Raw genomic sequence first — 24099 nt, 5'->3', positions numbered from 1 at the left:
AAGATGAGTCTGAGAGGTGAGTAGAGTCCAATTCATGGAGGGTCTTGTATGTCCTGGTGGGAAAATTGGCTTTTATTGTGAAAGAGAGGGGAATCTTTTAAGGTACTTAAAGCAGTAGAGTGATGTGATTAGATTTCCATTTGATAATATTGTGGAGAATGGATTCAAGGGGTAAAACCGTGGTGGCAAGATGAGCAATAGCCAGCTATACAAAAAATACTAGGTATTGACTGAATTGAGGTGGTGGCAGTGAGGATGGAAAAGAAAGAACAAATTCAGGGAGGCAGAACTAGGTGGACATTGTGATTAGATTCAATATGGCAGGAAGTCAAGAGTGATGGCGCCATTCCCTAAATGAGGCAAACTGGGAGAGAAGCAGGTTTGGGGAAGATACTAAACACGTACTTTCCTCCAAAACCTTCAGGAATGCTAAGGTGACATAGTCAATTTCTTCCAAAGTTTCTATCTCTTCCATTTTTTGCAATGAATTTCGACTTGATGATCAGAATTGGACATGGAGTAGTGGTTATCCAATTGCTTTGTACACTTTCTAGAAGAAGTATCTGTCAGCTAAGCGTGTCAAAAACTTCTCAGACTCTTCTCCCTCAGCTCAACGTATCTTCCAACAGATGTCTGTGGAATCTAAGTTCATTATCACTGTTATATCTTTTATATCAGTGTTGTTATCTGCAGGTGAAAAAATACATCACTGTTTTTACCTAGATTCTGGAAGATCTGAGGTGTATTTCTGTGCCAATACTTCTGTTTCTCTCTCCTTTTAATCTTCACCTAAAAACTGGGAAGGACTAGACTCATAATCCTTAGACAGCCCATATTTTATTACTAATATTTGGTTGTGAAACTTTGCATTTTTAACAAGTCACCAACCTAAAAATTTCTAAAAAGTCTTATCAAAAATATTTAGCTCATAACATTTTTATCACAAACTTAAGAGAACACATGAATTCTGTGTTTGTATTGTGAAAGCAGAGGTGAATATCCTTCACCCTGTGAAAAGATAAGGGGGAAAAATCTACAGGAAAGGGGGCTGGCCCGGTGGCATAGTGATTAAGTTCATGCACTCTGCTTCAGCAGCCTGGGGTTCGCGGGTTCGGACCCTGGGCATGGACCTACGCACCGCTTATCAAGCCATGCTGTGGCGGCTGTCCCACATATAAAATAGAGGAAGATGGGCACAGATGTTAGCTCAGGACCAGTCTTCCTCAGCAAAAAGAGGAGGATTGGTAACAGATGTTAGCTCAGGGCTAATCTTCCTCACCAAAAAAAAAAAAAATCTACAGGCAAGGAGATTCTGTGAATCCAAGTTTATTTTAGAATGATGTAAAGTATACAATCAACTTTGGTGATCATGTTATCCATGCTACAGCTATTCAACCAATGCTCTTCTGTTTCTCTTTAGACCATTCTCATCTCCAGGAACTGGCTCTCTGTGGGCCGCACATGAAGTTTGATGAAGATCGTTGCGAGTGTGTCTGTAAAACACCCTGTCCTAGAGATCTCATCCAGCACCCAGAAAACTGCAGTTGCATTGAATGCAGAGAGAGTCTGGAGAGCTGCTGCCAGAAGCACAAGATATTTCACCCAGACACCTGCAGGTGAATGGCTTTTTCACTCTTGCCTTAACTTGACTCATTGACATTTCATGAAAATGCCATTTTGATTCGGTGAGATTCCTTATTAAGCCAATTTTTTTTCAGTGCTCAAGTCCCTTTTTGATAGTACAACAGAGGTTTGGTAACTAACGAATAAATGAGAGTATACAGAGTGATGATTAATTGTGAAATCAAGAAAATCCTGCCTGCTATTGTTGGCTTATGGATCTTAAGCAAAAACTAAATTGATGAGATTTAAAGAATTATTTTGGGGGAGTTTCAGATCAGCAGACTCTTTGGTTCAGTTTCTCTCTCAATATATGTCCATATATGTTTGTTGTTTGTTTGTTTTTTCTTTGAGGAAAGAGATGTCACTGGATTTATATAGCAAGAAATTGATTGATGAATAGAACACTTACAGGTTACTCATTGGGCTTTAATAGATTTGGAATCCACGTGGGATAACCATTCAGGATTTTATATTGACATTTTAAATACATATCTTGAAAATTTACTTTGAAAACTTAATCAAATCAGAACAGAGTTATTCCTTTGAATTTAGTCCTTGATCCTGAATTTTCATGTTTATTTTCTTTTGCAACAGCTGTGAGGACAGATGCCCCTTTCACACCAGAACATGTGCAAATGGAAAACCAGCGTGTGCAAAGCATTGCCGCTTTCCAAAGGAGAAAAGGGCTGCCCATGGGCTCCATGGTCGAGAAAATCCTTGATTCAACTTTGTTCCCAAGTTCCTCATCTTGTCATTTTAAACAGCATGCTGCTTTGCCAAGTTGCTGTCACTGTTTTTTCCAGATGTTAGAAAAAAATCTGTTTTACATAATACCACAGTGAATCCAGACCAACCTTCCATTAAACACCAGCTGAGGATTACCTGGTTCACTGACAGATGTTTTCTAACTGAAGATGCCTCCACACTACAGGGAATGGAGAGGAGAGAACCTGCATAACCCTTTATTTTTTTGGTAGATGAAAAAGGTTTGATCATCATGGAATGACAGGTACCCTGTGATTGATTACTCAGAGCAGATGAGGCAATTTGCATAGTCTCCAAGTCCTTTGCTAATTGCAAATCTCTTGTGAATTATTCTGATTCTTTCTTATGCAGATTTTGATTTGTATGATCAGCACTGATTTCCTGATTACTGTCCAGCTTGTAGTTTTGAGTTTACTGAACTACTGTCTGTTGTTTCGTATTTAAGTGTATTTAAAGAAAATAAACACCATTATTCAAGCCATAGAATTTTGTGTGTTATTTAATATGATACCACTCTAAATGTTATGCTAAAGAAAAAAAATGTTTTAAAGAGAGAAAGGAATTTAGAAGTGGGAGGTGTGGGGAGAGATATGGGCACAACAAAACTTGACGTCAGTTTTGGGAAACTGAGGGAGTGGCTCTCAGAAACTTTAAGATTCTAAAGGAGATGAAGCAAATGTGACCCAAGAATCAGCTGGAAATCAATCTTTCCTTTGAGATTCAATTTAACTTGACTTGACCGCCATCCCATGACCTAAGAGAGCCCACTGATGCCCCTGACATCTCTGAGGGCTTATGTTTCTTCTGGCCACCTCTGGCTCCAAGTTTTTGCACCCACTCAGCTCTCAGTCTTATTCATATCTCAACTCTCACGGCCACATGATTCTTCTCTCTGTTCCACAGCTACCCAGGAAGAGACACAGGCCTTTTCCCCAAAAATACTCCCACAAATTGTTGATGGTGTAGACTTTACTGAAAGTTTGGTATAACAGAGGGAATTACTGAAAGTTTGGTATAACAGAGGGAATTGAGCAGCATTAGCAGATTGAAGTTATTTAGCAAATAACTAAAAATTTGATGCCCTCCTCAGCATTTTGCATAGATAGACAGACAGATAGACACACACATTCTCTATTACAGCACTTCTCACCCACTTTTATAAATAGTTGTGTTCATGTCTATCTCCCTATTACACTGTGACCTCCTTATGATTGGAAACTGTGTCCTGATCAAATATGTGTAACCCAGGTTTCTTAGGCCAGACCATGGGGAGCTGTACAATAACAAGGAGAAAGGTATTGATAAGTAAATATAGCAAAAATAGTTTTGTTTCTCCTGATGTCGCATGGTAGAATTTTTGGATCCCGGGCCATATCCCTGCCCTTTCTCTCTCACGGTTCCTAAGCAGTTCCTGAATTCTCCCCTTATTCACTAAAATTCTCTAGGGCCTGTGGCTCTGAGCCTTCTGCTTCTTTCCTGGCTTTAGTTCTCAGTCCCTGCCCTGGGGACAAGGCTGATCTTGACCTGACTTGCAACCAGTCCCCACCATGCTGCCATTACCATTGCCTTGTCATTTACTGGCATTGGCCCAGTCACTCCTCTCCTGTCACTCGTCCTCTTGCCCTCACTTTATGACCTTCATGCCAATAAGCCTTCTTCCTTCTAGTTTTACTATTTGATTCTTAGCCTCCTTAAAGGGCTCATGCATGATGTATTAGCCTTCAACTCCTTGCTTTGTCCCTTCATTCAGTTTCCACCATTCTCTCTTCCTCCATAGTATTTGGTTAAGTTCCTTTGAGAGTTGGGGCAGCAGACAGCCCAAGGGACACTGCACAGTTAAAGGAGTCACTTTGCTCATCTTCGACTGGTAAAAAGAGAGGCTGAATCCCCAAAAAGGAGAAAAGTCCTGAGTTTAAGGACAGGCTCTGCCACCTAATCGCATTATGAGGCTGAGCAACCTCATGAAGCCTCAGCAACCTCATGAAGCCTTAGTTTCCTCACCTGTCAAATGTGGACGATAATCTCATCTCCCTGCATCTAAGAGTTGCTCATTTCACTTGAGTTACCATAAGTGAAAACATTTTGAAAAATACAACGTACTTCACAAATTAAAGGAATTGCTCAAGGAGAGAATCACGACTGTGAGCTAAGTTCTTGCCTTTTACTGGATTCCTGGATCTGCCCAAAACCAACTCAAACCACCTTTTGATTAGTGGCTCTGGCTTCCTAATTGGCATTTAGATGGAGGTATTATAGGAAATTCTGGGCTAGGACAAAACTATTTGCGATCTGGCTTTGCACTTCTAAAACTCCTCCCCCTGCTTCTTCTCCAATCCCCAATAACCTGGAAGAGATTTGCACTTGGATCCCTGAGGCTGGGTCTAAGCTAGGGTGGGGCTGGTCTACAGGGTGGAGGTGGGGTAACTGGCCTATTGCCTTATTAGAATTCACTGGTCATTGTACAGGAATATTTCTCATACTAATAGCTTTGGAATGTGGGCTGAAAACTCTTAACTTGTTGCAAAATAAAAATATGTGAGAAGCTCCAAGAGCTTAAAGCAAACACAATAAATGCCAGCGATGCATGATGTCCCTGATTATCTAAGCCACAAGGCCACAGAATGTATTAATATGACAGCACAGATCATAAATCTGTGACTAAAGCAGTGAGGTGAGAGGCCCTTTAGAGATGGAAACAGGTTGGACAGTATAATGGTTAGAGTTGGATGAGATTAAAATACTGTCTGAGATACTTGATAAAGGGGGTGACACAAATAATCCGTTTTAAGGCTTTTAAGGAAAACAATAGTTTGGTGAAAATTGTGAGCTTAATGGATTTGGTCATTTGGTCAAGAAGAGCTAGACTTTGTCTAATTTACTCATAATCCTCAGTGTGAGAACAATGTCTGTTGCATATAGTAGGTGACTAATAAATAATTATTTAATAAATAATGAAGTATTGCATTGATTTTGTGACCAGTGAATGGAAATTCATCTGCTGCTGGAATGCCCAAGATGAACTCACATTCTCCAGGGCCTCTCTCCAGGTGGCTTTTCATCATTTGATATCTTGCCTGAGCTGCTTTACAGCATAGCCATTGGCTTTCAAAAGGAAAGGGTCCAATAGGACATGCCCCAGTGCATAGGCATTAAGCTTCTGCTGCATCTCATTTACTGATGTCCCATTGGCCAAGCAAGTCACATGGCCAAGCCCAGAATCAATGTGGAAGGGGATTAGACAAGAGTTCGAATATTGGAAAGCGGTTTATTGAAGGCCACCAATGTAACAGTTTCCCACAAGGCTGGTTCCTGTCTCTAGCCACACGTGGAGCCCTGTTAGTCTCTATTGTTCTACAAGAGCTGAACCCTGGTTCTTGTCTTCCTGCTTCCACATAGAGTCCAGGACCTATGTGGCTTTGGTTTGATTACCATTTTGAATTTTAGTTCTGTTTCTGATACATGGAAATGTTTATGTTTTTCTTTTTTTAATCACAGCTCTAACATTTTAATTTTCTCATTTATATTCCATCTCATTTTTCTATTTGAAGGAGAATGAGGAGTGAGGAGTCTCATAATATTAACTGAAAATGTCATCTTGGCTAGAAGTCTCGCTCAACATCAAGTCCATTTTTCTTAGTAGGATCCTCCACCAGTTTGCTCCATCCTTCACTGGAAATGCCACCCTTCTCCCGTCTGAACCCTTTCTGTTCTCCTCCCCTGTGTAACTGCACAACAGTGTTCACTGGACAGTCGGCACCTGTCTCTGTACCTTGTTCACATTGTTCTTGGAATGATCTTGCTCCCAGCAGTTGCTTGGGCACCCTGTACTTCTACTAGCTAAATGCTGGCAGCCAGAAATACTCTTTCCCTCTGAACTCACAGTATTTTTCTTGTATTTCTTTTAAGGCACTTATCACTTCCCACCTTTTATCATAGGTATTTACATATGCCTTAATTCTGTCTTGGTTCCTTGGGGGTAAAGCTCATGCCAGATTTTCCCTGTCTCATGCCATATACATAGATAGCAGGTTCTCAATACAACTGCATTGCCTTTCCACTCCAAAATTATCCAAGGGAGCTAATTTTTATACGAACTTGCAAAGAGCTGAATTTCCAGGGAAGGTGATATCCACATTTATTTTACACCTTCTCCATTTATAGGACATTCTATACTACAACTGGTACTGATTGCCCTCATATTTTGCTAAGTATAATCAGAATACAGCATGTGTAAGTATTTTACTCTAATTCTAGTGGTTTCTAAGAAAATTTTCTAAAGGCATACCTTGATTCCATACATTTAGGCAGAAGACTATAATTAGAATTATCCCCAGATTTATAGCTTAATCCTGCTGCTACAAATTTCTTTTGATTTTTAGAAAATAGCCTTACATGGAGACCTTTGCTTAAAGTTTCATTGACTATAAATGGAGTTTTGTATCCACGTGAGATTGTGAGCCATGTGCAGAATCATGATTTATTTGCCTTTTAATGGACAGTGCCTAGGTCCGAGACTGGAGCGTGTTCAATGTTTTCAGACTTTGTTGGAACCACCTGCAGTTTTCTCAACTCCCTGCTCCACAGAGACTCAGCAACAGTGTGCCTTTATTAGTAACTATTTATAAAGGTCAGTTTATTCTACAATATTTAAAACACAAAGAACCTTTCAAGAAAAGTGGATTGCTTTTTACTATTGGTAAAAAGGTATATAAAAGCTAGGAAAGATAAAAGCTTTTAAAACATAGGGACTATATTTAATATTCCTTGTGCTCCCCACAAAGCCTTTTACAGAGTAGTCACTCAGTAAATGTTTGACGATAAAGAGAGAAAATATTTGTTCTGTTTTGAAAAAAAATCACAACTCCTTTGAAGGAGTATTGGCATCAGGATCTTAGAAGATTCACAGTAGAATTTCAAATGTGTACTGTGATCAGAACTATGGCAGCCCAAACCAGGGGTTCAATAAATCAGGCTTAAACCTCATTTATACATTCCAGGATTTCTACCCACACTCTTTGTCTTAAAACCTATTGCAAAAATGAAAAGGAGACCAAAGCCACACTGTACCATCTGGTAGTGTTGGTGTTATCTGTGAAACCAACTGGAAATTATTGATCTTCAATAAGTATCCTTGAGTCTTCATCACCTTTATTCTCTGACGTTCCATATCAACACAGGGCAGAGAATCTATTCCATCTTGAGCCTTACTCATTATTTAAACTCATTATACATTTCAAATCCTACAACCAAAATGCTCTTTGAATTATACCATTGCACTGTAATTTTTATAAGGTACACTCCATGAAATATTTTCAATTCATTTTATTGGGTATATAATATGTGTCAGGGACTGTGCTGGAATTGAATAAAGAAATACATTAATACAACTAAAACTTATTCAGTGTCTATTACCAGGACAGACCCTGCCTTAGCTTACTATCTGGCCTGGAAGGCAGACACTTAAGCAAATACAATTGCCAACTTTCAGAAAGAAGTCCATGTGAGATCCCAAGAAGACACAAGTCTTCAAGGATCAGGTTGAGGAGGAAGGTGGATGGCAGCCAGGCAGACAACTTGAATATCACCTGATAAATGCTATACCAGCATATGGCCAAAGTACTATCAAAATACAAAAGAGGGAGGATTTAATTCTCTCTGGAGGTTTGGGGAGGGCATCAGAAAGGAGCTGAAATTTTCAGGGATGAATAGGCTTTCCACAGGCTTAAAACGGGTGCTGGTGATGGTGCTCAGGAAAGCATTTGTTTTCTAAAGTGTATGCATGGCAGGGCTGGGGAACTCCAAGTACTAACTGTGAGGGTTGGATGACCATTAGACCACCCCCACTGACTCATTAGCCTCCAGGCCAAGCACCACCACAGCCACTGAACCAGTTTGAGTGGGAGTTGCTATTTCAGGCCAGACCTCAGATTTTTTTCTCCAGAGTGTAGGGTTGCCAGACAAAATACAAGATGCCCAGTTAAATTTGAATTTCAGATAAACGACGAATAATTTTTTAGCAACATCTCCAATATCTGGGACATATTTATATATAAAAGATCATTTGTTTATCTGAAATTAAATTTTTTAAAAAATTTGATTTGATTTGACTTTTTATTTGTGTATCTTTATTTGCTACACAACGCAACCCTACCAGAGTGTAAGAACCAGCACGGTTCCGCTGTGGCACAATCACAAACAAAACGCCACTATGACCTCGGTTGTCTGTAGCCTTCCCACCCAATCGAAAGCCAGAGAGAACAGGCTTCCAGAAAAGAGACGCTGTCACTAGGCAACCAAGGCGCGGACCCAGCCGACAGTCCGCAGGCTCCAGGCTTAGAAGCGCGGTGCATTCTGGGAGTGAGTTTTCTAAGTTCAGATTCGCCTCCAAAGGCCACCAGACTACAACTCCCAGCAGCGCTAAAGGGTCGCTGCGAGGCACGCTGGGAATTCTGGCTTTACCCTGCGGAAGGGTCCTAGTCGGCTGCTTATGTAACAAGAGACCAGGGCCAATTTTTAGAGAAACGTGACATTGGGAATTCATATAAAAAGTTAAACCTAAGATTACTACTTTCAATACACGGAAAACAAGTCTTCCCGAACATCGCGGAAACACGTGCATGCGCGCGGTTACGTTACATCCTGCGCTGGAAGGGTGGAGACTGAGCGTCGCTCCTTGCACGTGACCCCAGCGCCTCTTTGTGATTGGCTGCCTCGGGGGCGCGGCCCTCAGGCGCGGACGCCTCAGATTGGTGTTTCGGGGCATTGGGGTGGGTCTCTGGCGGCAGCCGCGGGAGGTCCGGACACTGGCGGCCATGGAACTCGCCGGTAAGTGCGCGTCTGACCTCCCTGGGCCGGCACTCTCGACCGTTTCCGGATGGGACTGGGCTGCTCCCCTGGGAGCGTGGCCGGCGATGGAGGGGGCGAAGCCGACCAGGCTTGAGGCTCGGAAATCGAGGTCGAGGGTCCCCGGAGTCGAGTGGGGCTGAGTGCACTGGGGCGGCCGCGCCGGAGCCGGTTCCGCGGAAGCTCAGGCGGGCGGGGCGAAGGGCTCCGGGACCCCGGTCTCAGACCCTTCCCCGCTCTCTGGCCATTTTTCTCCCTCTGGGCCTGGCGAGACGCCGCCTGACTCCGGCGGGGTCGCTGACTGAGCGGGGTCGTCCCTTCCTTGGCCCTGGCGCTCCCCGGCGACCTCTGAGTGAGTGAAGCCGGGGCAGTGCCCAGGAGGTGGTTGGAAGCAGCGTCTTGACCCCACGCCTCCGCCGGGAGCCTCCTGAGTCCTCGGGAGCCTCTGCTGCTAATGACTGCCCAGGGATTCTTTGGCCATCGTCGAGAATTTTATGGCCATCTCGCGTTGGCACACTTAAGTGGCTGTGTGGGGACCTTGGACAAATCGCTCAACTTGCCTGGCTTCTCATTTGCAAAATAGGAGGTATTCATTAGATCTCCAAGCCTCTCTTCAGCTTTAAAGTCTAAGATTCTGTGATTGTGCTGTTTGTTGAGGTTTTACGCCATAAAGGTGTTACGCGTGATAACCTGATGGAAGTAGGCAGACTCCTCATAGAACATTGCAGGTTAATGACAAAACTTGAAATGATTTCGTTTCGTTCTTTACTCACTGTTTTCGTTATCATTCATGTTTTTAAATTGAATGGAACTGGAAATTCGGGTTTAGCTGACCAACCACAGTGAGAAAATGTTAGTGAAGCCACTTAAAAGTCCAAACTTGGAGAGTCTCAATGTTTGGTAATATTGAATCTTAATTAGTCAATTCAGGTCAACGAACACTTGCGGAGTATTTCTGAGAACATATTTAAAATATAGATGAATTTGTTGGAGAGAATCGATAGTTAAGACTTTGCATATGCAGTTAATTGGCATTTTCTGAGTTTGCAGGTGAAATCGGAAACTCAGACTTTTAGGATGACTTCTCGTTGTATGGTCGAGTTTCTGGAGGCGAGGAAATCTCATTTGTAAAGCTGAGGAAGACTTTCACTAGCTTTCCAAGACTCTCTTTAGCTGTAAAAGTCTTAAGAATCTGTAGTAGTCCTGAATATTGAGTGGGCATTTTTGCTGATAAGGATCTAGGGGACCCCTGAGATAAACATTTCCTACTTTAGATGTGGAAAATGGCCCCAGATCCAGCCCATCTCTAGTTTAGTCTTTATCTTCAGGCTCCAGACTGAAAGGAGGAACACTCATGGAGGAGAGGCCTGCATAACTGAAGGAAAGGTTAAGAAAATGAAGGGAGCAGTTCGATTCTTTCCATCCTTGAATAAGGATGGAGAAACTGTGGATGTCTGGAGCATGTGCTGCAGGTGACACTTGAAAAAGCTACTCTCAGAAAGACAGTTCTCGTTCCAAGTATAGTGTAAACCACAAAATTAATACTGGCAGAACTTTATGAGATTCATTGAATGAGTGGCTAAGCTCTAGAGTGGGGTTGGCAAACTTTTTCGGTGAAGAGCTATATATTTAATTATTGGAATAAACTGGTTTGTTAGAATGGGAAGTTATTATATACTGTGGTGTAACAAACTTATTTTTTTTTTAAAGTATGTGTATCAGTATTTTTAAAGCAAAATTAAGATACAAGGACATTGTGGAATCTAGTTTTGTTGTATGCCACAGTAAATGCTAAGCAAGTAAATGTCAAATGAGTAAGTTTGTTATATACTTTGTTTTCTTTCTAGGGGAAAAGCTAGCGAATTTACATTAACATTAGAATAGTATTTGTATCTGGATTTGGACTATGGAATGTATTTTGTCTCTGAGCTGAGATCCCATTTTACTCTCTTTTTCAGGTACTAGACGACACGTATCTTAACTGGGTTGCTCTGAGGACTAATGCCTAAACCATCTCAGCATGGCCTATAGAGGAGGAGACGGGCATGGCCAGCCTCCCTCAGCTGTGCTCTCCCGTGTTAGCCCTGGAAGTCTTTCCACATGTAGAACCCATACCCATAATATATGCATGGTGTCGGACTTTTTCTATCCGAATATGGGAGGTGTGGAAAGCCACATTTACCAGCTCTCTCAGTGCCTGATTGAAAGAGGGCACAAGGTCATAATTGTCACCCATGCTTATGGAAACCGAAAAGGCATCCGTTACCTCACTAATGGCCTCAAAGTCTATTACTTGCCTCTGAAAGTCATGTACAACCAATCTACAGCCACGACCCTCTTTCACAGTCTGCCATTGCTCAGGTACATATTTGTTCGGGAGAGAGTCACGATAATCCATTCACATAGTTCTTTTTCTGCCATGGCCCATGATGCCCTCTTCCACGCCAAGACAATGGGGCTCCAGACAGTCTTCACGGACCATTCCCTTTTTGGATTTGCAGATGTCAGCTCGGTGCTTACAAACAAGCTTCTAACTGTGTCTCTTTGTGATACAAACCACATAATTTGTGTCTCTTATACTAGTAAGGAAAACACTGTGCTAAGAGCAGCACTGAATCCTGAAATAGTGTCCGTCATTCCTAATGCTGTAGATCCTACTGACTTCACTCCAGACCCATTTAGAAGGCATGATAGTATAATAACTATTGTTGTTGTCAGCAGACTTGTTTACAGAAAAGGTAATGAAATGATAGCTACAATTGCACTGCACAGACTTTTTTTTTCTTGTAGAAAGCTGTTGAATACTTGTATATAATGATTGTTTGGCTTTTCATTTTGTTTTATGGTTTTATAACTACTTCGTTTTATAACTACTTCTGTGTTAAATATAGCAAAGAAAGGTCTAAAATTGTTTCATACATCCAAAAAGAAATTTTTGGAACAGTGGTAAATGCTGCCCCCCCAACCTTTACTGTCTTAATAGTAGTTAAAAAATAAAAACAACCTGATGCTGTTTAATAGGTCAGATCTTTTTAAAAGTTAAAATAGCCCTGCACATGCAGTAAGAAGTATAGGGCCGAGCTCCCCACGTAGCCCTTTTCTTTCTGGTTGCAAAAGTAATGTCTTTTCAGTGCAGATCTTTTGAAAACTAAGAAAAGCACAAAGGTGAAAACTAAAATCAGCTGTAACTATACTATTCAGGGGTAACCCTAATGCATATTTTGATTTATAGCTTTCCTGTCTTTTTTATGCAATACTCAAAATCAGTGAGCTTGTCCCCCACATTACTGTTTTGTAGCTTGCTTGTTTCATTTAATCATAGATAAGACATTAATAACATTGGCAGTTAAGTGATGAAGGAAGGTGGATTAGACAGCCCAGAGGCCAATCCTGGGTCTGTCCCTTTGTGTGATTGAGGACAAGCTACTTAACATCTCTGAGTCTCAGTTTTTTCATTTGTGTAATTTTGGCAGCAATGGGAATCGTGTGAGGGTTCTGTGATGATTCCTATAAAGTACTTAGCCCAGTTTGTACTTGATAACTGTCTGCTGTTATCAAGGAGGATTTTTTTAGTGCCTTTGCAGCACGTAATGGACACTGCAGTAGAATTTGTAGAGCCTCATTTACTAAAAGCTTGAGACAGTCTGGTTATTCAAAACATAAATGGTCTTCTGGATGGTATTTGAAAACCTGTCCAGTAATCAAAATTCTCACTTAAAACCGGGAATCATTAAAAAGATAATATATATTTTGAGTTAAATTCAAAATATTATTAACATGCGCTGAATTGCCAATAGTTTGATGTAGGCCTGCAGGCTTAAGAGTACTGGTCCACTGATTTGAGCTGCATTGTCTTGCCTGAACAATCACCTTCAAAAAACATAATTTATAGTTACCAATTTGGGTTTCTTTTAAGTGGGATGAGAACCTAAAGGCATATGAAGTAACATGCTGCTGGATTTTTAATTTGCTTTTGATTTTATACAGTGGTTCAGGATACCCCCTAATTTGACAAGAGCTTTTTTTCTGTGACTTTCCTTTATTGAATTTTTCAAACCATTCAGCTTAGTTTCATAGAAACTCATTTTGTCAGTTGATGTGCTGTTTAATTAAATTACCCAATACAATAACAAGTGTAGCTGGCATCAGACAGATTTGTGGAGAAATGCAGCAGATTCTTGGTAAGGATGAAGCTCAGTGGTGGGATTAGAAGTGTACTAGAGAGTCGCCTAAAATCCAGATGGGGGCCTCGGTCATACGTATGGTTTACGTTTTGAATGGAGAGCCTTGGTTGACCCGGCAGTCCACTTAAGCGGAGGTTGGCGAGAAAACTGCTACTTAACTGCATTTTCTGAGGTGAAGGCAGTGACGTGCTTTCATTCTTTAATCAAGAAGATGTGAGTGGACCAGCCTTCTATTCTGAATCCCTCTTGGGATATTGGTGATTGTTTGTTGTAACTTGGAAAATGTACCTAATTTGTTTTTTAATCAAATATTTTACCTTTGTGAGATAGCTAGCTAAGAAAGAGTATAATGCATGTATGGTGGAGGATTAGAGAAAAATTAACAATTTGTACAAAGATTAAACCTGTTAACCCTTACTTTACTAATTATGGTATTTTAACCAGCTGAGCTAACCACCAACAGAATGAAGGTATGGCCTTTCCTTTTCTCAGTTCAATAAGTTAACAAATATTTATTGAACCCTCTCCGTATGTCAGGCACCGTGCAAAAAGTAACATTCTGAGAAGGAACGACCACATCTGTAGCCCAAAAGTGAATAGTAGTACTAATGGTCCATTAATTATTAACAAATTAATTTCATTAGGAAGCATTCGTTTGGACCAGTATCAAAGGCCCTTTGGAATGTATTAAGTGGGAGAGAGGATAAATTAAAATTCTTATTGCCCAGATTTGCTGGCTGGCTTCCTCCCTCTTCTCTCAAGCTGGTTTTGCTCTCAGTCAGGGTTTCACAGTGCTGTGCGTGGACAGGCACGCCTCACTTCTTGCTATAGTGGTGATGACAATTACATTTATATTCTGCAGTTGATAAAGCCTGTGCATGGTACAGTACCTCACTTGACCCTCCCAACAGCTGTAGGGTAGATGTTATCTGCATGTAACAGACAAAGAAACTGAGTCTCAGAGAGGGTAAGTAACTCTCCCAGGTTACACAGTAAGTAACAGATGACAAACATGAGTTCAGCTCTTCTTGAGTTCAAGTCTCCTGTTCCCTCCACCCCTGGCCCAGCCCCCATTATCCTAGGTATAGATTCAGAAGACTTTAAAATATTGTTCGACTGAGCTTTAAAAGTAGTTCAAATAAGGAGTTTTCCTTGTCCATTTTGTGTGAATATGGCAATTGAAAGTCCTTTTGTATGTTCCATTGTGTTAGACTCTTAGAGGCACCAGAACATTTTTTATTGTGGAGAAATAACCCTTTATGTTTAGAATAATATATATCATTGATAATATTAATCAGTTCCATTTCTTATAAGATAGTTGTCAGGATTAAATGACATAATGCATTTAAAATACATTGTCTGACGTAGTACTCAGTAAATGTTAGCTATTATCAGCAATTATGATTATTACCCTATATGTGTTGTTTTTTTCATTTGAAGAATGGGTTCTTAACCTTTGTATTAGAAGGGAGAGCGAGAAGGAGAGAGGGGAAGGAAAGAAAAGGAAAGGGTTATAGGCTAAGTGTTAAAAGTCATTAAGCCACCTTCTAGTTTATCTAGAAATCCAAATGATGGTTTTGGTAATGGACTTGAAACAGAGATAGCTAAGATTTTAATGAGAAGCTTTCACAATTCAGAAAAGCCACATGTGAATGTATTTTTTGCTGATGTAATTATATTTTGAAAATACTAGCAGAGTTTACTTAATAAATCCTACTTTAGATTATTTAATAAAAATGACCCTATATATATTATTTCCCCCACCATCTTTTTTTATAATTGATCTGCCTGTATTTGGGAATATTGATAGAAGTGCAATTCTTGTGTGTGTGTGTGTGTGTGTGTGTGTATGCCTTTCTTAAATTAATAAACTTAAGTGTACCTGGGTTATTTTACATTTACTTTATATTACCTGAGGTTATATTTACATAGTATGAGAAAAGTGTTTCATTTAAAAAAAAAGGAAGCAAGATGCATCCCTTTGTGGACTGTAATGATCTGGCAATTGAGGTCCTGCCACCTTCATTTACTCTCATTCAGGGGAAGTGGGCTAGAGCAGGTTTGGATGGACTATGCTTTTAAATTTTGCTAATACCATAGTGTTCACTGCAAAATCCTCTGTACAAACTGCATTCTGAACAAACTGGAGGCATCAGTTACACTTTGTTGCTTAGCCCTTTCCTGTGGCAGGAAGTGGAATCATAGGCGGGTAGAATTTGATAGCTGCAAGAGACCTTGGACTTTAGGTATGTAGGTCTCTTTATTTTCTCTATCAGGAAACTTTCCCCATGATCAAAGAGTCTTGTAAAAATGGCTGGGACAAGCCCTACATCTCCAGTCAGCTCTGCTGTCCTGCTCTGTAGAAACCTGTAACTCAAATGTTAGGTACCTCAAATACCTTTTAAAAGTAGGCGATGCATAAACACAAGTGAATAACTTAAAGAACGTTATGTTGAAATGAAACAGAATAGTCCACGTATTGGGCGTGTGGAAGGTAACGATGGATGTCAATGTATATCTCTTTAAGAATTGCCACTTTGGGGGACCACTGGCATTTTGTGAATGAGTTCACCCTCCCAGGAAAGGTTTAAAAGAATGAATTTCTGTACTTAATGAGGGCATAGCTAATACTTTTCAAGGTGAGTGGATTCTCAGTAGTTCTGACGAGCTGTTTTGTTTGAATATTAATATCTCCAATCTTCAACTTTATTTTATATTTTCAGGGACCGATTTGCTTAGTGGTATAATACCTGAACTCTGTCAGAAATATCCAGATTTAAATTTCATAATTGGAGGAGAGGGACCAAAGAGAATCATTTTGGAGGAAGTACGAGAAAGATACCAGCTACATGACAGGTATTGATGGATTCCATATTGTCTTGGGTGAGAAAAATATCAATTACCTAAATTTGGTTTTGGCTACGTGCCTGTCTTAAGTGGGCTGCTGTTTCTACATGTACTTGACGTAAAAATGTAGTGCAAGCCCTTTTTAAAATAAAATTTGTATAAAATGGGAAACCCTAGGTAAAGAATTCACAATTTTATTTTTTCCGTTAGCTCAATATTATTTGACTTTAGAGGGCAGTGGTTGGAGGCACCCTGAAAAGCACAAAAAAATAACCACTTTGATTGGAAATGTTTGCAGATTTTCAAGCCATACTGAGTTGAGATTTAAATAGCATGGCCTGAGTCATGTAAATTGCTGTGCACATACAGATTGGAACATTTTTCTTCCTCAGTAACTTAGACCACATGCGAGGAGCGTGTTTGTGAAGCATCAATTTATAAGGGGCATTTTCCTGTTTAGAAATGATAGTTTAACATCTACTCATCAAAGTGTATTAATATTTTCATTAAATGCAGACTGATTTTGGAGAAGAGGAAATTTGATATGTGACAAAAATTAGAAATATGTTTAGCTATATGGGTTTTAACCAAACAGCTCTATAAGACTGTTCTTTTAGATTGGAGTTTAGTGATATTAATCTTTTGAAGTGGAAAACATTAGAACCAGTAAGAATATTAAGTATAATATGAGTAGCACATTTGGCTTATAAATTATATTTCTTTTGTAGCATGATTTTCACTCCTGTCTTCTCTCATTTCTAAAATCAGAGTGCGTCTCTTGGGAGCCTTAGAACACAAGGATGTTAGAAATGTCTTAGTTCAAGGACATATTTTTCTTAATACTTCCCTTACTGAAGCATTCTGCATGGCAATTGTGGAAGCAGCCAGTTGTGGTTTACAGGTAAAAAGCTTTGAGGGCTTACACTGTTGGGGTTTCTGTACTTGTATTTTGAAAAATAATCAGACACATTCTATAATAATTTTTTAAGTTGGTTTGGCTTATTTTCCTGAGATATGAATTATGATGGATCATATGTTCTTTTTTTCTTTTTAAGGTTGTAAGTACCAGGGTAGGTGGAATTCCTGAAGTACTTCCAGAAAATCTTATTATTTTATGTGAGCCTTCTGTAAAATCTTTGTGTGAAGGATTGGAAAAAGCTATTTCCCAACTGAAGTCAGGAGCATTGCTGGCTCCAGAAGATATCCATAACATTGTAAAGACTTTTTACACCTGGAGGAATGTTGCGGAGAGAACTGAAAAAGTATGTCATATGCTAAGAAAAGGGTATTTGAAGATTGTGTCTGAATTCTTCCTTGATGTTTCATGTACACGTTTGCTTTGTCTTATATAGATTTACCATTTCTTTTCTATTGCTTAAGTTTATGAAGCCTCTTCCAAGTGAAAAGAAATGAACTGTGTATTACTTTGGGTATATGCTAGGCTGAGTTTATAGTCACATCATTGTGTTTTGACATCTGAAAGTAGTGGTACAGTCTAGACTTTTCATTAAACTGGACATAAGGAAGTTACTAGAAATTTTCTAGAAGTCACAACAATTAGAGGCAAAACTGATATTAAAATCTACTCTTAGACATTTTCTTGAGGGTGTTTATAATTCTAAAGCATAAAAGTCTATTAGAAAATATATGCTTTTGCTTAGCCGGATCGCAGCAACTTTATAACTTGCAAATATTTAATTTAGGCTACTTCTAAAACTCTTACATCACTTGCCAGCTACTGCAATTTTCTACAGGAAAAGGATTTTTGCATCTTTTGGCTGATTGAGAACATAATAAGTTAGAATTCAAAATGCTCATGACAAATATTAGAAATATGATTACACAAAAAAAAGCAGCAATAGAGAATTTCCAAAAGGACAAGTATAGGAAATAGATTAGTACCCTTAGATGGGAGAGTACAGTTATGGGAAATGCTTCGTGATTTCGCGTTAGGGACTTCATTTATTCTACTCGGTTTCATCCTTCTTTTAAGTACCTCTCGTTATTTCATCTGCCTCTTGCCTCTTCTCACCACCTAACAAGCTGGATGGAAACACTCTGCTTCTTAGCCTGTAGAAATTGTGAACCAGAAAGACAATCAGTTGGGAGCATGGGGCAGATAGTAGTTTAGACTAGTGCTTTATACTGTCAATGTATTCAGTAGAGCAGCTAGTTTCTAGCCTGAAGTAGAGAGCAAGCTGGAGCTTAGTAAGCAGACTAGCTCTTTACTGTAAGGCTTTCCTCTTTGGTTTAAATTGTAAATTCCCGTACATAAGATGAACCCACATTTGTATATAAGTGCAAAAAAGCTCTTATCTCTAAAAGTCGTCATATACAATACCTTTGATATCTAAGTTAACAGTCAAACAGTTTTGACTGAAATATCTCTGAGACACTCTCACCTAGAAGTTTTACAGTATCTCCACCCATATAAAAAAACTACTTTTCCTTGTTTTCCTATGGAAGTTGGAGTGTAGCATTGATTACCTGCTGGGAGTGCCTGTCAGAATTGCCCAGGTAGCCTTTTCAGGATTTGTTCATTTCATCTTCCTGTCCCCTTGCCTCCCCAGCCACTCCCCAGATTTTAATATGACCCTTTCAGAGCAGAGGTGGAATTTGGGAATGGTTGGCAAATATTTTGGCTAGATGGGTTTTTTTCAGAGATACCCACCCTGATTGAGAACCACCGCTCTGTAAGCTGTGACTTCACCTTCTTGATCAACATTGTGTAAACCTCAGAAGTCTGAGCTACTGTACATAATAAGTTCAGGGGCAAAGAACTATGGTGACAATTTGTCAGCATATGTTAAAGGAGCTAATTAGGATTTTTTTTAAACCACAAATTTCCTTTTAGTTATGCACAAAGTAATAGTGAAACATCTGCGTTTTTTTCTATTTTATACTCTGGTGATTTATAGTATACATTCAGAAAAAAGTTAATCCTTGTCTATAATGGATTGTCATCCCTCTCATTCTCTTCATAGTAGTAAATTATTATTTTGTCATTTCAGATCATAAATGAATTGACCTAGAAATAAAGATGAACACACAGGTCAGCTTGTAGCTGCTCTTTTCATTCTACCTGTTCCATACAGGACATTTTGATCCTTTTCAACTCCTCCTTCTTAGTTTATACTATTTAGAAAATTGATGAAGAAATGAAATTGGAATTCATGCTGGAAACATACATTTTCAGTTACAAACTGCCAGTCTCGGCGTAATTCTCAACATAATTCTGATTAAAATGTATTCCAAATGTCCTCAGGATAGAAGAGCTAGATGAAACCATCCTGTACCTTTCAAAGACCATTGACCTGTAGAACTTGCACTGCATGTTACAACTTTCTTGAGTTCAAAAGGAGATGGTTTACAGGTCTGATACATGAGAGAATGAGCACAAGTAGTGCTCAGATGCAATTAAAAAACATTAATGCTGGCCTATTTTGTGTTCGAAATAAGTATGTTTAAAGATCTTTGTTTTTTAATATTTCAGAGTTTATAGTGATTGGCAGTGCTTTAAAAAGCAAGCCACCTAGTCTCAATTCTCAGCAATAAACTATTTTGTTTGCCATTGTTTAACCTAGACCATCTACTGAAATTCTCCCTATCTCTTTCCCCTCCTTTTATTTGAAATCCATGGAATATTTCTGTATATTCTCATCATCTGTGCTCAGCACCACGGCCTCACGTGGCTGTAGAAAGAAGAGCCTCTCTGTACCCAGCAGCACACTAGGTTGTAACTCTCTGATTGTGGTTGCTGTCTGCCACATAGTGGCGAGAGCTTCTCAGCTGAGTCAAGGAATCTTAAAGGCCAGTCCTGCTTCGTGGAGTCGCTGCTGAATTAGATATGGCCTCAACAGGGGGGACCCAAAAAGTGGTTCCAACTTCTCAGGACTTGGGAATTCTCATAGTTGGTTAAAATTGATGGTGATCCCCTAGGGAACAGGAGCCATGGCATATTCGTCTTTGTATCACACGGTGTCTAGTCTGGTGTTTTGTCTAAAATAGGGACTCCCTAAGTGTTGAATCAAGTGGCAGTGATTACTGTAATTAATTTAATTAGTCACATCATTACTGTAACAACAACAATGAAATGTAAGTGACTTCTGTTTACATCTATAACATTCCTGGTCTGTGCAGGTTGTTATTTATTGTGGGTCAGAGTGCTCATTCTTGGCCTGTCTCCTGCCAGGTATATGAGCGTGTGGCAGAAGAAGCTGTGTTACCGATGGACAAACGACTGGACAGACTCATCTCTCACTGCGGCCCAGTGACAGGCTGCATTTTTGCTTTGTTGGCTGTGTTCAACTTTCTCTTCCTCGTTTTACTGAGATGGATGACTCCAGATTCCATCATCGATGTTGCAATAGATGCCACAGGGCCAAAGAGTGCCTGGACTCATCAACACTCTTACAGTAGAAAAGGGAGCAACAACAATGAGATGTCTAAAACCAGGTAGAAGAGAGCCTGGATTGTCAGATTTTAAACATTTGTAATAGTTCTGTTAAGACTATTGAAATTAACTCTACTTTTTTTTCTTTTTTTTTTAAAGTTAATTTAGTAAGTTATGCTACCTCTATATCATTCAATGTTTTATTTTGAGGAAAGATAAAAACTTATGCAATTCCTGAGTGTAGAAACTCCTTGCACTTATTTAAAATTTAGGAGAACATTTAAGCCACTCAGGTATGAAATTTTTCAGACTACTGAAATCCCTCTAGCAGAGATGTTTTAACATTATATTTTGGGAGCTTTGGGTGCTGAAGGGCCAAATGTTTTCTGGGCATTTTTTGGCCGATTTTAAATGTTCTACCATTAATTAGACATTCACCAGATGTTTACAAATTTTCTTTAGGAAAGTACAACAACTACGTGAACGATTTTAAGTCATGTTCATACACATTTATTAGACATTTAAGTCATGTTCTTAAAACATTTATTGGGTATACTCAGTAAATGTTACATATAATCAGCAGGTTCCTTGAATAAAATGGTCCATCAGTTACTAGCATGTTTTAAGCACCTACTGCGTGTAGAACATTGAACTAGATCCTTCCTACCATTAAGGACCAGGGGCACATTTGCTCTTTGTCTATCACTCAAATGGTTCACTTCATTGTAGTCATAGTTGACATAAAATGGTAAAATATCCAACATGCCAAAAATGCTCATGCTTTTAATGCCAGGAAAAAGTTGCCGGCATATTCCAAGTACTTCTTTGATCCTCTTGTATGCATTCTCCTAGGTACAGCCTTCGTCTTCAGTTGTGTTTATGAAAGTACTCTTTGCTTTTGAAATACTAGGGACCGATATCACTGTTGACGATAGTGCAGAGAAACCCTCCACATCTTTCAGTACATAATTTAGTCCTCTGTAAAGGCCTTCGTGTTTTCCGAGCAGAATGTACGAGGTGTGCCATCTCAAAATCAGCTGCTACCCTATACCTTTGATAGAAGTCACTTCCCTTCACTTGTGGCCTAGCTGTCTGATAAGTATTGTCAGTGTGCAAAAGTCTTTACCCCAGAATGTTTTATTTATAGCAAACTGAGTCTGAAAATTTTAGAGAGATAGTCTCTTTGTGGATGGATGTTGTTACCTGTAATTGTTGTTGCCCAGAGCCATGGGTTTTTAAACCCCACTTATCCACATGGTGTGTCTTACTAATTCTTTGAACTCCTTAGAATAAGTTTTTGTGATAAAGGACTGTGAAATCAAAAGAATGAGGCACTTGTGGGTGCACTAGATAGATTCCAGCAGTATTGTGATTCTGTACAGGATTTTTTTTTTAATGACAACATTCACAAAACTTCTTTTTAAAAAGTATCTTAATATGCCTGTTAACGGTTGCCACTGATATATAAGAAATATATTTGTGTTTTGTACTAAAACACAAATGCAAGAGTGCAATTTTTAAAATCTAGAAGTTAGGGGTTCTTTTGTTAAAGAAAAATGGACTGACCCAAACCATTAAATCTTATTGGGATTTTTATGCATAGAAACTAACTTATTTAAATATGAAATAAACAGTGCCAGTATTCATGATAAGGTGAGAAACTATAAGATTTGGTTTTATTTGTTCTCTTCAGCAATTATTCAGCAATTTTTAAAGGAATACTACTGTTTTTTCTTATATTTTTGTTTCTTAGCATTATTTCACAATCATCATTTAATTATTAAATTGTCATTATTTCAGATGGAAATAAGATTTAAAGTTCTTGCATGTAAAATATGTAATTTACAAATTTAAATTATTTTCCTTTTTTTTAAACAAATGGAAGTAAATTTGCTTGTTCTGGTAAATCTTAATTTTCAGGCTTCCAGGATACCTTAATTGTAACTGTCAGTGTTGCACTGGTCAATATGTGGAAACATATTGTTCTATCCTGCTACTTACATTTATTTGAAAGTGAACTTGCAGTGATGAGGAATTTATGAAAAAGATACTGTATTTCTTTTGCTGTTACAAAAAGTAGCACATGTAAAACTGATCTATGAAAACATGCTATATGTCCAAAAATAAAGACCAAAATGACATTTTGACGATTTTCTGAGTTTGTCTTGTTTTATGAACAGAAAATTATTTACTAGTTGAACAGTACTCCCCCCACCCCCCTCCCTCGCATGCTTTCTTTTTCAGGGCAATTTGATGGGTTGCTTGGTCTGTTAGTGAAACAGGAAATATCCTTCAGGTGATGAATTACTCTGTCATCTTTTCTTTCTAGAACACACTATTTTACTCGTGGACTAGCAAGTTCAATTGTGCCTTTGTTTCCTGATCCAAACAAGCCCTTGTTTTTCACTGCACTAGTTACCGCATGAGACAAATGAATGCATCTATAAACTATTGTGTATGTGAACTACATAATTATACTTTATGTCTTGCAAGCTATTTTAAGACAAATTTGAATTTTGACTTTATTTACAGAAGCCCAGCTTCTCCCACCCCTTTTGTTGGAAGCAGTGGAAATCAGTCCACCTACATTGGTATGTTCTGATTTATCTTATACCAAAACTTATTTTTGGCAGTCAGCGGGTATCGCAGGTCTATGTTTACTTTTGTGTACAATTTTTAAAGTCCTCTTTATCCTACTCTGCATTCCCCAAAGAATCTGACTAGATGTTGTTAAATTGTATAATCCTGTGGCTGGATTTTTGTATATGAAATTCTGAAAATGGAAGTTCTATACAGAATTTGACATATTCAGTACTTTGAGGAGTTGATTTTCCTTTATCCTATATCATTTGTATTTGGCTCTTGCTCAGTAGTTCTCAACTAGATGTGGGCAGGGGGTGTGAAGAGGGTGGCGATTTTGCCTCCTAGGGGACATCTTGCAATGTCTGGACACATTTCTGGTTGTTATAACTGGATGAGAGTGGGGCATTGGCATTGAGTGGGTAGAAGTCGAGGATGCTGCTAAATATCCTACGCTGCTTTTGGACAGCCCCCCACAGCAAGGGATTATCTGGCCCAACATGTCAATAGTGCTGAGGCTGAGAAACCCTGTTGCTGTAGATGATTTCATCTCCTGTAAAAGATAATCCTGAGTAAGCTTACTTCAGTAGCCTTTTACGCGCATCTCAAAGGTAATGCTCAAATGCAGTAATGATGGTCTCTCAGAAATAGTATCTGAACCTTAAAAAAGTCAAGCTTCTCCTGGCCAACTTTTCTGGTATGTAAAACAGAAAGGACAGCCATGTTTTAAATGAAAATTAAGGCCAAAACAAGACAATAATGTTATAATACAATATACATCATGAGCTGACATGAGTAAATGATCGCTTTCTCAGAGTACAGTTGAAGAAAGAGACATGAAAAGAGCTAAAATAATTGTGTTCA

General features: G+C 39.1%; 2 protein-coding genes across 5 annotated transcripts in view; both read left to right on the top strand.

Annotated features, from left to right (window-relative positions):
* Window positions 1-2868, top strand: part of VEGFD (vascular endothelial growth factor D) — a 33943-nt gene extending 31075 nt beyond the window's left edge. The window contains exons 6-7 of the mRNA XM_058535473.1: window positions 1421-1616; window positions 2218-2868. Of these exons, the coding sequence (XP_058391456.1) occupies window positions 1421-1616; window positions 2218-2344 (323 nt within the window). The 3' untranslated portion in view covers window positions 2345-2868. The remainder of the gene's footprint in view (window positions 1-1420; window positions 1617-2217) is intronic.
* Window positions 2869-9169: 6301 nt separating this feature from the next.
* PIGA (phosphatidylinositol glycan anchor biosynthesis class A) lies at window positions 9170-22802 on the top strand. 4 transcript variants are annotated; one of them, XM_058535472.1, is made up of 6 exons: window positions 9170-9213; window positions 11190-11969; window positions 16139-16271; window positions 17031-17163; window positions 17318-17524; window positions 20455-22802. In XM_058535472.1, the coding sequence occupies exons 2-6, from the start codon at window positions 11252-11254 to the stop codon at window positions 20719-20721; spliced, it is 1458 nt and encodes a 485-aa protein (XP_058391455.1). In that variant the 5' UTR covers window positions 9170-9213; window positions 11190-11251; the 3' UTR covers window positions 20722-22802. The 4 variants fall into 4 exon arrangements, with proteins under 4 accessions (XP_058391455.1, XP_058391454.1, XP_058391453.1 ...); XM_058535471.1 differs by lacking the exon at window positions 9170-9213 and adding an exon at window positions 9226-9817; XM_058535470.1 differs by lacking the exon at window positions 9170-9213 and adding an exon at window positions 9226-9817 and having other exon boundaries at window positions 10560-11969.
* Window positions 22803-24099: the final 1297 nt, after the last annotated feature.

Source organism: Diceros bicornis, chromosome X (genome assembly GCF_020826845.1).
Source record: "Diceros bicornis minor isolate mBicDic1 chromosome X, mDicBic1.mat.cur, whole genome shotgun sequence".
Taxonomy (NCBI): domain Eukaryota; kingdom Metazoa; phylum Chordata; class Mammalia; order Perissodactyla; family Rhinocerotidae; genus Diceros; species Diceros bicornis.
Note: the sequence above shows the minus strand (reverse complement) of the source record. Positions and strands in the feature narration are given on the sequence as shown.